At 39.0% G+C, this 17,076-nt stretch overlaps 1 protein-coding gene across 1 annotated transcript in view; it reads right to left on the bottom strand.

The window, feature by feature from the left end:
• The window catches only part of GRIN3A (glutamate ionotropic receptor NMDA type subunit 3A), a 194,266-nt gene that overhangs the window by 53,961 nt on the left and 123,229 nt on the right, over positions 1–17,076 (bottom strand). Inside the window, exons 4-5 of the mRNA XM_068974563.1 lie at positions 13,346–13,491; positions 5,086–5,201 (exon numbers count right to left, since the gene is read on the bottom strand). Coding sequence (XP_068830664.1) covers positions 5,086–5,201; positions 13,346–13,491 — 262 coding nt within the window. The remainder of the gene's footprint in view (positions 1–5,085; positions 5,202–13,345; positions 13,492–17,076) is intronic.

Genomic DNA, 17,076 nt, shown 5'->3' on the forward strand with positions numbered 1-17,076 from the left:
GTTGTATCCCATAGGTTTTGGACCATTGTGCTTTTGCTTTGTTTTCATTTTTTTAATTTGCTCTTTGATTTCTTCAGTGTGAACTGGTGGCTTGAATTCAGCAGATACAAATATATATATTTTTCATGGGCAGATTTTGTTGTAAACTTTTCATAAATTGTGTAAATACAGCATAAGTACAGCCCCAACTGGTATATGATTGTACATAAATGAGAAATTTAACTAGCAAGGATCCTTCCTGACTATATTACTTCTCCTAAAAATCCTCTTAAAGTCGGTAATTCCAGTCCAGGTTGATGTAATCATTGCAGAATTGTTTTTGTTTTTCACTCGATCACCATATATTGGACACCTATTCATCACTTTCCCAAGTAGAGGCTGAATGCTATTCTGTCTCAGACACTCAGCCAAGTGCTATAGAGTTTGCAGTGTAGCAGTGTTGGCTGCTCAGTTATGTCCAACTCTTTGCAACCCCATGGGTACAAAGAAAGTTTAAAATTTTTATAACTTTAAGAAATCTTTAAGAAGAATCTTTATGAAAGTTTAAAAATCTAAAATTAATAGTTATGATATACATTTACATATTTTTAGAATAGAATTTTGGCATTACAACAGAAGTATAAAAATTACCTTAAGGGAAAATGTTATGTTGAAATTGCAGAGACATTTAGAAAAAATTGCTACATAGGAAATAATTAATATTAAATCACTCTACTTCATCATGTTAAGGTTAATATGTAATTGAGTGCTAAAAATAGATTACCATTCTTCTAAAATTTCAATTTTAATACATATATTAAGTATTAATATTTTAATAATTATTGGCATTAATAACAATTATTAGCTAATTAAAACAACTATGCATATGGAATATAGGGAAAAACAGGAAAAATAGTTATGTGGCAATTAGAAGAGGTATGTGTTAAAAGACATAAAAGTCAATTTTATTCAGAAACATAAAATAGTAAAACCTTGAAGATTTTATTTCTGTCCTCTTTGTCAGCTGTTTTTCAAATTTGATTGTGTTCATCGGTCAAATAATTCTTATCTTTAAATTGCTGACTCAACTTAGCAGCCTGAGTTGCTTTCATTATCATTAGAAATTTGGCTTTGCAATAAAGATGAGGCTGACTATTTTGTGGTTGATGGATGAAGCAAAATGGAATCCTTCAACCCTAGAGATGAAGGCTTCAGGCACCCTGGAAATTGGATACAGCTTAATAGCCCAAGAGAACAATTTTCAGAATAGAATTCTGATATTTTCCCCATGGATAAATCAGCTTTACTAAGCTAAGAGTGGTAGAAATGTATTTGGGCTAGCAAGTGTATAGTTAGAAATTCATAGACTACAAAAATCTTCCTGAAATGTGGTTGGAAAATAGATATTTTGAAAATAAGATCTTAGTGTTAAAAACACCTCTGGAAGAAAGATCAATTCAGTTTTACAGTCTGTCCTAGGAATACAATAATTAGCTACTCCAGGGCAATGGTTGAGCATATTTTGGAATAGTTCTAAACTTAAAGGAGACTTTAAAAATGGATTTCCCTTATCCTCAGCACATCAAAGTGGAGACAGAGTGTGTGGAAGAAGCTGAGATATATGAAGGCGATCTATCTTGGGATAATTTTATAGTAAATTGGTCTCAATCTTTTAATACAATATATTGAATAATAGCCTGGTGGCTCCAATGGAAAAGAATCTACCTGCAATACAGGAGAACTGGGTTTGATCCCTGGGTCAGGAACATCCTTTGGAGAAGGAAATTGCAACCCACTCTAGTATTCTTGCCTTGAAAATGCTATGGATGAGAAGCCTGATGGGCTACAGTCCAAGGGGTCACAAGGAGTCGGACACTAGTGAGCCATTAACACTCTCACTGTCACTTTAACTATGTGCTTGAACATGCTTTACATGTATTATTTTACTTAATCATCACAGCAACTCTGTCCTAGATGTACTATTCACAAACCCATTATGCAGATGAGGAAGCTGAAGAACAGATTGTGACTTGCCCAACTAACACAGTTATTTGGGAATAGCAACTCTATTCTAACCTAAGCACTCAAGACCCCAGAGCTAGTGCTTCAAGTGCTGTACTAAATAATTAGTGGAAAGCAAGTAAAAGAACAAACTCAAAAACAAGCAAAGGTCTTTGGCAGAAAGGTCACCAATCATTACTGTGCGGTTCCATTACTCTTCTCATTTGACCTTTACTGTCGGTTTACTCCAATGCATACATTTGGGACATGTATTCAATTATCTCAACACTTTCTTTTTTCAGAGCACACAATATATCTTTGTGTCCCTGGTATATAGTTTGTAATAAGACCAGAGACTTTCCACATGTTCTTGAATATTTAATAACTTTGGTTTGCTGCACTGAAGACTCACAGAATGGTTTCAAAGTCAATGTGAACTGTTGTCTCTCATTTGCTGTGCATTGACCTTTAGGTGTTAAATAAATGCAGAATGGTGAAGTTGGGAAAGGTATTTAGTAGTCACACTGAGTTGATATAATGCCATTACTACCGAGAGTGATGGCATCACTGACTCAATGGGCATGAGTTTGAGTAAACTCTGGGAGTTGGTGATGGACAGGGAGGCCTGGCATGCTGCAGTCTCTGGGGTCACAAAGAGTTGGACATGACTGAGTGACTGAACTGGACAGAGAGTGAATGTACCTTCAGCATGAAGGAATCAATGGATTCCATCTTCCCTCCTAAGTTCCCAAAATCATTTAAACACTTTGGAAAGTATATGCAGACTTTGCAGGATACTTTTGATTACCTACATAAGGAAGTGATTAGGTACTTAGTCTAATACAACCTAATGAGTTATATAATAGGGTAATAAATCATTTATTACATAACTGTTATATGCCTTGCATTGTACTAGATCCTGTGAGAGAATACAAACATATGGGACATTCTTGTAAACTAAATAGGTAAAAATTGTTCATAAATGGCTTTTGTGATATTTTATGCCTATAAAGTCTAGCTAGTTAATAATAAAGTACACATTTTCATAAATTCAAAAAAACTAAATGTTGTTAATGAAAAGCATATAATATTTTTTTTGTATTTTCTCCAGCATTATGAAAATATAATTAAAAAAAAAATTTCATGGAGAGAAATATTCCATTAAAACCTATTAGATTAACTTTTTCTTTAAAGCCACAGTCAAGAGTTTTATTAGTATCTCTATCACATTGTTTTCTGTAACTTATAAGTATCCTTTCTTTGTGTTTTACCAAGTTCTGCTTTTAGATTGTAAACTTGTTCACAGAGGCTGTATTGAATTAAAATTTCTGATTTGCACATCGCCCAGAATAAACCAGCAGTGGCTTTTTAAAGAATAAACCAACAATGATAAGAATATTCTCTGTTTTCCAGTCTATAGTCTTTCTGCTGTCTTGCAGAGAGAGTGTTTCCCTGCGCCATTTTGTATTTATTCCCTTGGAAAACAGTGTGGTGTCTGGAGATGATGGAGTCTGTAAGACACCAAGTCTCGTGAGCACAGATGGAAATGTAAACAGGAAACCAGTGGGGAATTGATTGTGTGGCATCTGGCACTGGGGTCTAGCAGAGGCAAACAAGCCATTTCACCACTGCCTTTTGACAAGATAGACTTGCCCCCTGAAAACAAAGGTGGAAGACAAGGGTCCCTCATTTTTTTTACCCACTACAAATGATTCATTGTTAACAGCTGCTAATGGCAAAAGGGACTTCAATTACCCAGTGTATCTAGGAGAGAAAAAGGAAATAACATCCTTTCCATTTACCCAGATGCCACACAAATGGGAAATTTTCCACTGTTACATCGAAACGTGGTTATATAATCAATGTTCTTTTGGTTTTCTAGTTTTTCTTTGGTTTCTCTTTTTGTGCCCTGCTACACAATTATGTTTCTGTCACTGTTGTCTCAACAGAAGACCCCTATCACTAAATGTCTCTCTTCCTGTGTTCTATTCCAGGCTAAGGTGGAGGTCACTTTGCCTGGAGAGGGGATTGATTTTTCTTAGGAGAAGGCTCAAAGAAACAGCATCAGCTGTTACATTCTCACAAAAATGAAGATGAAAAAAAAAAAAAACTGCTGATGTGTTTCGGAGAGAGAGAGACCAACTGTAGTTGGGCAACTGGAATCTGAATAGTCTTGCTATACTAGTTAACATACAGGAAAGTATAGTTTCCTGGAAATAGGACTTGAGCATTTTTTTGGGATTATTTCTAGTCAAAATGCTTTCTGACGAGTGAGTATGGCTGTTCTGGGAGCCAGTGTGTACTGTCAGAGGAAGGAAGCTGGGAAATGGAGATGTGAAATTTGCTAGTTCAAACTACCTGCTCCATATATCAACCGTTGTCCAGAATGAAAGGGGCTACTGACAATGCAATCTTTCTTTGGTCCTGAAGTTTGATTGATTGGCTGACCAAGTTGAAAGCAAAAATTTGCTGCCAGTGGGGAGAACGACAAACCTGAGGTCCCAAACAAAGTTTTGTTTAGGACACTTAGAGGTTACTAAATTACAGAGGTTGATTTTTTTCTACTTATTTTTCACCTAGTGGAAACATTTATTTAAGGACTATGAGATTTATATTCTAATTTCAGTATTATCATCTACTTGTGTGATTATGAAAAAATAATATATTGTCTCAACTTTCTTGTGGATAAAACTGAGCAGCTGGGATTAAATCAACACTGGGGTCCTTCTAGTTGTAACACAATCATTCTAGTTTTAGTATCAGATTCATTATAGGATTTGGCCATGAGAAAATACAGATTAAATTAAAACTGGACTCCCTGTTTACTACACTGTGTCAACACTCCCAGATATCTGAAGCAACACCGTTTGGATAACAATGATATTTTGGTTGTTGTTTTTCTAACAATTGGATAAAAATATGTTGGTGGAATAGGTAGAAAATAAATACCTAACTTCAGCAACTTAATAGCTGAGTGCTTAAGAGCTGAAAATGAAAACAAGGGACGAATAGCTCTTTGCCTCTGACACTGGCATTTGTGACTTGCTAGATTGGCAAACTGAGCACATCCCGAGTAAAAGTGCATCAAGAATGATTGATTAATACCTTCTATGGCAAATGGCTTCCCCACAGTTAGAAGTTTGCAGTCAGCATCTACTGACACTTCATAATCCAGGAGGGCTTTGTCCATGATGAAGGCATCTAGTTTCTCTGGATCATTCCTATGTTTAAGACCAAAAGAAGAAAAGCAGAAAATAATTTATTAATAGACAAGAAACACTAAGCCTGACAGCTAGCTTTTGTTTGCTGCTGCTGCTAAGTCACTTCAGTCATGTCCGACTCTGCGACCCCATAGATGGCAGCCCACCAGGCTCCCCCGTCCCTGGGATTCTCCAGGCAAGAACACTGGAGTGGGTTGCCATTTCCTTCTCCAATGCGTGAAAGTGAAAAGTGAAAGTGAAGTCTCTCAGTCGTGTCCAACTCTTCATGACCCCATGGACCGCAGCCCACCAGGCTCCTCCGTCCATGGTATTTTCCAGGCAAGAGTACTGGAGTAGGGTGCCATTTGTTTAGGGAGCAGAAATCTGGAGAGTAGGGGCTGTCCAAGCTGGGCAGCGGCTGGCCCTGCTTTGGTGACATCTCACTGACCTGCAGAGAACAGACCAAGGGAAACAGACACTCTTAACAGAGAGCATGACACCTTTCCAGGGGTTAAATTGACCAACAAAACCAGAGCGACTCTGAATTGAGTGCAAAGGTAAATGGTCAAGGTTCATTTTCCATACATTAACTGAATGACCTTTTTTTTTTGGTTGTGCTACATGTAGGATCTCAGTTCCCCAAACAGGGATCAAACTCTCCCTGTAGCGGAAGTGCAGAGTCTTAACCACTGGACCACCGAATGAAGTCCTCCAAATGACTTCTTCATGTAGGCATTATATTTATTGTTCTCCATACCCTATATAATCACCCTGAAGAGGGAGGTGGGCTTCCCTGGTGGCTCAGATGGTAAAGAATCTGCCTCTAATGCAGGAGACCCAGGTTCAATCCCTGAGTTGGGAAGGTCCCCTGGAGAAGGAAATGACAACCCACTCCAGTATTCTTGCCTGGGAAATCCCATGTCCATGGGGTTGCAAAGAGTTGGACATGACTGAACGACTATCACTTTCATTTTCACTTGAAGAGGGTGGTAGTTTCCTATTTTAACAAATGAAGGAGTTGAAGGTTCAGAGAGTTGAAATAAGTTGATCCAGTTCACAAGCCAGTAAGTGTTGGAGCTAGGCGATCTCATCAATCAGTATGTGAAAATTCTTCATTCTTTCCGTCATGATCACTATCATATTCTCCAGAGATCAGGCATTATTTCACACTCGGGAGTACATAATAAAGAAGTGCAAATAAGAGGTCCAGCATTCTAGGGGAAAAAAGAGTTGAGGTCTCTTTAAAGTCTATAGCTGGTGTTTAATAAATGGAATAGGAAGCATATGTAAATCAGGTCTTTGTGGTCTGATTTATTAATATAACTCCAGAGACTCATGTTTCACTCCCATCCCAGGAGACAGTTCAGGCAAAAATCATTTAAAGGCAAGTATTTCTGGACTGGATCAATGAATTGGCTGGGCTCAAGATAGCAACAGACACTTTGTGCATCCTTCTTGTATTCTCCCCCATTTTTTAACATAGGCACAGAAATGGTCCCCAGGAAGGTGGCCAGTACCAGTTGAGTTTCACTTAGAAGGGAGGCAAGGGATAATGAGTTTCTCAGGGAACTGTTTAAGGTGTATGCAAATGACTCTTTGTTTTCAGCTATCTCAAAATTTTTTGGAAAGGTAGTGAGTGAGTGAGTGAAGTCGCTCAGTTGTGTCTGACTCTTTGTGACGCTATGGACTGTAGCCTACCAAGCTCCTCTGTCCATGGGGTTTTTCAGGCAATAGTACTGGAGCGGATTGCCATTTCCTTCCCCAGGGTTTCTTCCCAACCCAGGGATTGAACCCGGGTCTCCCACATTGTAGACAGGTGCTTTACCATCAGAGCCACAGAACATTTAATAAAGTCTTTTTGACCCCCCGGGTGGTCCAATGAACTTGGTAAAGAGAACAACTCTTCTCTGTTCTATCTGGGTCCAGTCTTTCCTCTCTTAGAACCAAAAATGAGGCTATTGGAATTCAGTACAGAGGAGTAGATTCTAAACTCAGAGGAGAATATGGGGCCATCAAAATTCTAAAAGAGAAGGACACCACTAAACACCTCAAAGATTCATCACTGAGCAGCAAGTACCTTTATGATGGGTTTGTCTGAGTCACACACTGACATATATTAAGTAGGTCAGCTTCCCTTCTTGGTGCCAATGACTATCACTTCATCTTTATACTCTTCCAGAAAGTGAAATAGTCACTTCAAAATAAATAATCTAAAAAAAAATCTGAAAAAATGAATCATCTTTCTGGGGTATTGTATTTGAGTTACAATGAGGCCTATGTTACAGTTCAGTCACCCATGGACTGCAGCATGCCAGGCTTCCCTGTCCATCACCAACTCCAGGAGTTTACTCAGACTCATGTCCATTGAGTCGGTAATGCCATCCAACCATCTCATTCTCTGTCATCCCCTTCTCCTCCTGCCTTGAATCTTTCCCAGCATCAGGGTCTTTTCCAATGAGTCAGTTCTTTGCATCATGTGGCCAAAGTATTGGAGTTTCAGCTTCAGCATCAGTCCTTCCAATGAATATTCAGGACTGATTTCCTTTAGGATGGACTGGTTGGATCTTCTTGCTGTCCAAAGGACTCTCAAGAATCTTCTCCAACACCACAGTGCAAAAGCATCAATTCTTTGGTGCTCAGCTTTCTTTATAGTCCAACTCTCATATCCATACATGACTAATGGAAAACCGTAGCTTTGACTAGATGGACCTTTGTAGGCAAAGTAGTCTTTGCTTTTTAATATGCTGTCTAGGTCTATGTTGGTCATAACTTTTCTTCCAAGGAGCAAGCGTCTTTTAATTTCACGGCCGCAGTGACCATCTGCAGCGACTTTGGAGCCCAGAGAAATAGTCTGCTACTGTTTCCATTGTTTCCCCATCTATTGGCCATGAAGTGATGGGACTAGATGCTGTGATTTTAGTTTTCTGAATGTTGAGTTTTAAGCCACTTTTTCACTCTCCTTTTTCACTTTCATCAAGAGACTCTTTAGTTCTTTTTCACTTTCTGCCATAAGAGTGGTGTCATCTGCATATCTGAGGTTATTGATATTTCTCATAGCAATCTTGATTCCAGCTTGTGCTTCATCCAGCCCAGCATTTCTCATGATGTACTCTGCATAGAAATTAAATAAGCAGGGTGACAATATACAGCCTTAACCTACTCCTTTCCTGATTTGGAACCAGTCTGTTGTTCCACATCCAGTTCTAACTGTTGCTTCTTGACCTGCATATAGATTTCTCAAGAGGCAGGTCAAATGGTCTGGTATTCCCATTTCTTGAAGAATTTTCCACAGCTTGTGCTGATCCACACAGTCAAAGGCTTTGGCCTAGGCAATAAAGCAGAAATAGATGTTTTTCTGGAACTCCCTTGCTTTCTCAATAATCCAGTGGATGTTGGCAATTTGATATCTGGTTCCTCTGCCTTTTCTAAAACTGCTTGAACAACTGGAAATTCATGGTTCATGTATTGTTGAAGCCTGGCTTGGAGAATTTTGAGCATTACTTTACTAGCGTGTGAGATGAGTGCAATTGTGTGGTAGTTTGAGCATTCTTTGGCATTGCTTTTCTTTGGGATTGGAATGAAAACTGACCTTTTCCAGTCCTGTGGCTTCCAAATTTGCTGGCATATTGAGTGCAGTACTTTCACAGCATCATCTTTTAGGATTTGAAATAGCTCAACTGGAATTCCATAACCTCCACTAGCTTTGTTCATAGTGATGTTTCCTAAGGTCCAATTGACTTCATATTCCTGGATATCTGGCTTTAGTCCAGTGAGCACATCATCATGATTATCTGGATTATGAAAATCTTTTTTGTAAAGTTCTTCTGTGTTCTTGCCACCTCTTCTTAATATCTTCTGCTTCTATTAGGTCCCTACCATTTCTGTCCTTTATTGTGCCCATCTTTTCATGAAATGTTCTCTTGGTATCTCTAATTTTCTTGAAGAGATCTCTAGTCCTTCCCATTCTATTGTTTTCCTCTGTTTCTTTGAACTGATCACTGAGGAAGGCTTTCTTTCCTCTCCTTGCTATTTCTTTGGAACTCTGCATTCAAATGGGTATATCTTTCCTTTTCTCCTTTGCCTTTCACTTCTCTTCTTTTCACAGCTATTTGTAAGTTATCCTCAGACAATCATTTTGTCTCTTTCGATTTTTTTCTTGGGGATGTTCTTGATTACTGCTTCCTGTACAATGTCACGAACCTTCATCCATAGTTCTTCAGGCACTCTATCAGATCTAATCCCTTGAATCTATTTCTTACTTCCACTGTGTAATCTTAAGGGATTTGATTTAGGTCATATCTGAATTGTCTAGTGGTTTTCCCTACTTTCTTCAATTTAAGTCTGAACTTGGCAGTAAGGAGTTCATGATCTGAGCCATAGTCAGCTCCTGGTCTTGTTTTTGCTGACTGTATCGAGATTCTCCATCTTTGGCTGCAAAGAATATAATCCATCTGATTTCGATATTGATCATCTGGGGATGTCCATGTGTAGAGTCTTCTCTTGTGTTGCTGGAAGAGGCTGTTTGCTATGACCAGTGTGTTCTTATGGCAAAGCTCTACTATTAGCCTTTGCCCTGCTTCATTCTGTACTCCAAGGCCAAGTTTTCCTGTTATTCCAGGTATCTCTTGATTTTCTACTTTTGCATTCCAGTTCCCTATAACAAAATGGACATTTTTGGGGGGTGTTAGTTCCTGAAGGTCTTGTAGATCTTCATAGAACTGTTCAACTTCAGCTTCTTCAGCATTGCTGGTCAGGGATTAGTTTTGGATTACTGTGATATTGAATGTTTTGCCTTGGAAATGAACAGAGATCATTCTGTCAGTTTTGAGATTGCATCCAAGTACTGCCTTTTGGACTCTTTTGTTGACTATGATGGCTACTCCATTTCTTCTAAGGGATTCTTGCCAATAGTAGTAGGTATAATGGTCATCTGAGTTAAATTCACCCATTCCAGTCCATTTTAGTTTACTCATTTCTAAAATGTCGATGGTCAGTCTTGCCATCTCCTGTTTGACCACTTCCAATTTACCTTGATTCATGGACCTAACATTCCTGTTTCCTATGCAATATTGCTCTTTACAGCATTGGACTTTACTTCCATCATCAGTCACACCCACAACTGGGTGTTGTTTTTGCTTTGGCTCCATCTCTTCATCCTTTCTAGAGTTATTTCTCCACTGATCTCCAGTAGCATATTGGGCACCTATTGACCTGTGGAGTTCATCTTTCAGTGTGCTATCTTTTTGACTTTTCATACTCTTCATGGGGTTCTCAAGGCAAGAATACTGAAGTGGTTTGCCATTCCCTTCTCCAATGGAACATGTTTTGTCAGAACTCTCCCCCATGACCCATCCATCTTGGATGGCCCTATATGGCATGACTCATAGTTTCACTGAGTTAGACAAGGCTGTGGTCCATGTGATCAGATTGGTTAGTTTTCTGTGATTGTGGTTTTCAGTCTGTCTGCCCTCTGATGAAGGATAAGAGGCTTATGGAAAATTGCTGATGGGAGAGACTGACTGAAGGGGAAACTGGATCTTGTTCTGATGGGCAGGGCCATGCTCATGAATCTTTTTTACTATGTTTAACTTCAACCAAAATGAAAAACATCTCTCAGCTTCAGAACTGCAGGAAACTTCAGAAAGGGCTTGGTATATGAACTGTATCCTGGAAGCTGACGATCAGAAACCTTAATGGAATCCTGGCAGTAAAATAAAAATCAAGCTGAAAGGTACTTCTCTAATGAAAGCTTTATTCTCACAGTACCAAAATGTACCTTGAGAGCTACACAGGACCAAGTTACCATTTACTAATGCTCTGTAATAATTTGTGGCAGCAAAAAGAGTATAAAAAGTTAGGGCTCAGTTTTCTAACAATTAATTCCTGTGGTCCATCTGAGTGATATCTCTAAATAACTCCTCATGATTTTGAATTGCAAAGTGAAGTTATTTATGGCAGGTCTCTATTACATAGGAAGGCAAGAAGCAATTAGCTCACAGACTCCCATGGGGCCCTGAGTCACTGGTGAGGAAGTGGCAGGGTTTGATACAGGTATAAGGAGCTTCTAGACTGGCTGAATCATCCTTACAGTTGGCAGGGCCTACACTTGTGTTTCTCCCATTATAAAATCATGCTGTCTCTTTGAACATTCATTTCATAACACATATACAACAAAGCTACTTATATATAGACATATAAAAATAAAGTAATTATTAATTTAATGGGGAATCATTTATTGGAATATTGTCACTTCAAAAAGAAGGGTCCTAAGTGAGTTAGGATGAAGCTCAGGGAATCTGATGGGAGAGGGGAGGGACAGCTTTAACACAGGAACCTCTCTTTACAGATGACTCCAGGGGTAGTGACCTGTAGGTCATGGCACTGGTATGTCAGAGGGTAACTTGGGAACCTTGGTTTTTTGGAATAGTGAATAGGAGCATAGGCTCTATCTGGGCCAAAAGTGGAGAGAGAAGCTCAGAGGGAAGAAGGCAGAGGGCATTAATGATAACCTTTGTTCCAAAGTTACCTCAATCTGTAACTCACCTGGGGGGCTTGTTAAAATGCAGATTCTGTGATGGGACCTGAGAGCACATGCTCCCAGGTGCTACCTGCTACCCGCTACATGGATGTTGCTGGAATGTGGACTGTACCTTGAACATCAAGAATCTGCTTTCCAGTTACAGTTCTCAGGCTAGCCTGCAGCAGTGGCTACAGTCCAAAGTCATGGTTCTGATCCTGACCGCCACTTGCTAGCTGTATTTCCATGGACAAGTTTATTCTTTCAGGCCTCAACTCCTTCGTCGGTGCCTGTTTTCCTCACAATTTCTTCTCTCCAGCTAGAGTATGGTCAACTGAGCTCTGGGGCCTTGGAGGTGAATCCTCCAGAATAAACAAATACCCAGAGTGGAGTGGAACTGCTCCACTGCAGCAGGAGCTTTGCTCAGCCTTTCACACTGACAGAAGGGCCCAATTTGTCACCCATTACTATTTAGTGGGGAGCCATCACTTTCTTCCTGACATCTTATTCTTTTTCTCAGCCACGGATTTCCCTGATGGAGAGGATAAAGAGGAATTGTTGGGGGGCGGGGCAAAGAAGCACTAAACTCTGTGTCAGAGAGGGACTCTAATGTTTAAAGTTCTTACAAAATGGAAAGTGCCACTTCATAGTGTTTCATACTGTATATACCTGTGCAAATCTGAGAACATGAAGTTTCCTTTCTAGACTCTAGTTTAGTCCATAAAATTGTTTTTAGGGCTGATTACTAGAATTTTTGAGAAATACAGAGCCATAATGTCCCATAAAATTATTTGCTTCCCTTCTTTCTTAAAAAAGAATTTGAGGTGCTAAGTCCTGCTGTCATTGGGGTGATAATTGTATTTGATGATAGAGAAACCAGTTTTCTGGTACTGCACGATTGTAGGGATTGGAGTTTGAATGTATGTTATTGTCCCGAGACCATCAGGCAGGAGGGGGAGGACTGCTTGCTTGCATGCTGTGGCGCTTATCAGGAGCCATTCATCCCCTTCTCCCAGGCAGACTAGTTGAGCAGAACCCAGAGATGCACCATCCTCCTTTGCATTCAGCTTCTCTGAATTATAGCTCTGATAATCTGCCATGGCAATGTGATTGCTCTTGATTGCTTCTCATAAATTCTGATGAGAAGGATGCAGGCATGGGAATCATTACCTTTTATCTTATTTCTTTTCTACAGGAAATCTCTAAACTAAATCCCACTTCCTTGTGGCAAGAGGAGACAGTCCACAGGCTTAGAGATTCACTGTGAAGGAAAGGGTTGATCTGGGACACTTTATCCTCTGGCCACATTCCCTGAGTGTTTGATCATTTCAGCACCATTATTTTCCCAAGTGATGTCAAGCCAATGTTTACTTCCCCTACCATCTGCTACACTACTGACCCTACTGGCACTTTGATCAAAGCTACTGCCAGCTTGGGACTGTGGAGGTAACTAGAAAACTAGGTCACATAATTAAATGCACATTTATTCCATACTGTTCCCTGGATCTCACATGGTGTGAGGTATTACGGAACACACAATGGGTATATTTAGATAACATTAAAAAAAAAAAAAACCAACAAACATTACATCAGTAGCAAGCCTTCTTTTTCATTGAGACCTTTTTGGACTGAGGAGGTTGACACTCACTTTAGATACGCCACTCCATCCAGGGTGGCTGGTACATTGTACCTTCTCATATACTCATGCATCTCTGGGAAGCTTTGCCTCACATAGTCTTCAGCACTGCTCTCCCGGACAGTTCCAAAACGGAAGCCTTGAGAGGGATGATGTAGCTATGAGGCAGAAAAAGAAATGTCTTGAATATAAATTATTCCTAGAGTTGTTTTCAAAATTTTCTTTTTGTATCATTATTTGGAGTCTGATAATGACCTTGCATTTTTCAAACACACACCGTCATAGACATAAATTTCCATGTACCAACATAGGTGCATGCTCTTTCATACCAGCTTTCACATAAATAAATTTTCTATCCTCACATAAGTAACTAGTCTCTCTCCAGATGCAAACAGATGAAAACAACAAATAGAAAATATAAAACAGCTTTCTTCTGTATATTGAGAGCCTGTCAGAATTCTTTAGAAATGATAAAATGACATATGAAATCAACCTTGGTAATCATATTATAAATTGCTTATTAGGCAAAGCATAAAGTTAAGATAATAAATGAAAGATTGTGCTTCCTTGGTTAGAACTACACAAAGGCCAAGTTAAAATCCTGTAACCTGAGATCAAAATATACATGACCCCAAACCACGAATTCACCTCCTTTATGTTTATTAGTTTTTATGCTGTAGTATATTTGAAGTTCATTAAATTTATTTTTGGTGTAATTATGAAATGATCTCTTTCCCTTAGATAACTCTGTTACCCAGTGCTGAGTCATGTGGTATATTTTCTCAAATGGAATGGTATGTAAGACAGTTAGAAGCAACAGAGGAGGCGGCTAGCAGGAGTAGATCCAATAATGTCATGGTTTCCAGGATGCAAGACCTCACAGTGAGGGGAGGCAGTGCACTGGGAGTCATGCAGAAGCTTTCTGTCACTAAGTATTAAAGATACAGTACATGAGACAGTATAATTCATGGAAGTTATACAGAAGTATTAATACAGGATCTAGAGTTATTTCAAAGAGAAGAATCAACTTGGGGTTTTTTCTTTTTCTTTTTCTTCTTTTCAAGTTTGCACACGTACAGATAAAGAAATCTCTGAATTTGGTAATAAACAATTAATATCTGAAGATTAATTAGTTTTGACACACAGCAAAGGGTCTAACAATATGGCAATAGTTAAATTATTTGCCACCTCCTTATAGAATGTTATCTAATGTATAAATCATGTTTGTAAAGCATATTTAATAAAACAAAGCAAATGCTCATATGACAAATGGAGAAAAGGCTCGTGTATGGTCTGATCAGAGTTAAATATGTATATAGTTATTTTAAGGGCTTCCCAGGTGGTGTAGTGGTAAAGAATCTGCCTGCCAATGCAGGAGATGTGGGTTCAATCCCTGAGTCAGGAAGATCCCTTGAAGAAGGAAATGGCAACCCACTCCAGCATTCTTGCCTGGAGAATTCCATGAGCAGAGGTGCCTGGTGGATTACAGTCCATGGGGTTGCAAAGAGTTGGACACAACTGAGCATGCATGCATTCATAGTTATTTTAATTACTGTAGCTCCCTCATGTATATCATATATACACATGTACACACACACACACACACACACACACACACACACACACACACTCCTGGGAAGAAAATATATCAAGATATTAACAATGGTTGTTCCATATATTTATTTATAGACTGGCTACAGAAACATGCCTCATGTTTGTAAGTTAAAAAACTACATTCAGTGAAGTAAGTCATTAATTTATGTCAATATTTTTTTGCAGGGCAGCTTTGCATAATTTTCAGAGTTACTGGGCCCACAAAGTTAAATACCTACAATTGCTACAAAGTGACTTACCACCTGCTTTGTGATATTTCTTTGGATATCTCACTGTTGAACAGGCTGTATGGCATATACTTTTGTTCAACTGTTCACACGCTGGATAAATTCTGTTTTATGCCAGCATAACCTTAATGAGGCATCAATAATAATAGCTAACATTTATTGATTTTTATGTGCTAACTGATGTTTATCTGCATTATCTTGATTAATCCTCATAAAAACCTGATTAATCCTTATAAAAACCTCATAAAAAGGACTCTAGTAATACTTCTTTTTAAAGGATTAATCAACTAGGAGCTCAGTGAAATGTAGCAAGAAATAGTAAGTAATAAAAGTAGTAAGATCACACAGCTAGAAGTAGTAGGGATTGGATTAGAACCTATGGCTGTTTCACTTCAAAGTCCACACTATTAGCGACTACATCAGCCTGTCTTTCAGGTCATGGCAACAAATGGAGAGAAAATGTTTATTAGAATAAACTCACTAGTCTTTTAAAATATTCTCCTTAAGCCTTAGGCCTAGGCTGTTCTTACAGTAGCAGATTGTAACCCTATGGCTTGAGCAAGGCAAACTTATCAGCATTCTGTTTATCCAACAGCTGTTCATGTTTTAAAGCCTAGATCAAGACTCTGTCTGAAGTCTTTGGCCTTATTGAATTTCACCCTCTTATCCAGGAAGAACAAAAATAAAAATAATTTACTGCTTATTTATCTGAACTGAGAGAGCACCTTGTACTTACATAACACATACGCTAGGTACTTAGCCATCTTTCACACTTCTCATACATTTCTCCTTTGATTCTCCCCAAAAACTTATGAGGTATTTCTATTATGGTCCTTTTATAAAAAAAGGAACTGAAGATTAGAAAGTTTGTTATTTGCCCAAGATCACAGAGCTAGTAAACGTTGGATGTGGAATATGAACCCAGATAGTCTGATGGAAACGAACAGAGATTATTCTGTCATTTTTGAGACTGCATCCAAGTACTGCATTTCAGACTCTTTTGTTGACTATGATGGCTACTCCATTTCTCCTAAGGGATTCTTGCCAACAGTAGTAGTATAATGGTCATCTGAGTTAAACTCACCCATTCCAGTCCAGCTTAGTTCACTCATTTCTAAAATGTCGATGGTCACTCTTGCCATCTCCTGTTTGACCATTTCCAATTTACCTTGATTCATGGACCTAACATTCCTGTTTCCTATGCAATATTGCTCTTTATAGCATTGGACTTTACTTCCATCACCAGTCACATCCACAACTGGGTGTTGTTTTTGCTTTGGCCCCATCTCTTCATCCTTTCTGGAGTTATTTCTCCAGTAGCATATTGGGCACCTATTGACCTGGGGAGTTCATCTTTCAGTGTGCTATCTTTTTGCATTTTCATACTCTTCATGGGTTTCTAAAGGCAAGAATGCTGGTGTGGTTTGCCATTTCCTTCTCCAGTGGAACACGTTTTGTCAGAACTCTCCCCCATGACCCGTCTGTCTTGGTGGGCAGTAGATGGCATGGCTCATAGTTTCACTGAGTTAGACAAGGTTGTGGTCCATGTGATCAGATTGGTTAGTTTTCTGTGATTGTGGTTTTCAGTCTGTCTGCCCTCTGATGAAGAAGGATAAGAGGGTTATGGAAGCTTCCTGATGGGAGAAACTTACTGAGGGGGAAACTGGGTCTTATTCTGATGGGTGGGGCCATGCTCAGTAAATCTTTAATTCAATTTTCTATTGATGGGTTCCCTCCCTGCTATTTACCTGGGGCCAACTCTTGAGAAATCTGTATGCAGGTCAGGAAGCAACAGTTAGAACTGGACATGGAACAACAGACTGGTTCCAAATCGGGAAAGGAGTACGTCAAGGCTGTATATTGTCACCCTGCTTATTTAACTTATATTCAGAGTACATCATG

The sequence above is a fragment of the Capricornis sumatraensis genome, chromosome 6 (genome assembly GCF_032405125.1).
Source record: "Capricornis sumatraensis isolate serow.1 chromosome 6, serow.2, whole genome shotgun sequence".
NCBI classification, from domain to species: domain Eukaryota; kingdom Metazoa; phylum Chordata; class Mammalia; order Artiodactyla; family Bovidae; genus Capricornis; species Capricornis sumatraensis.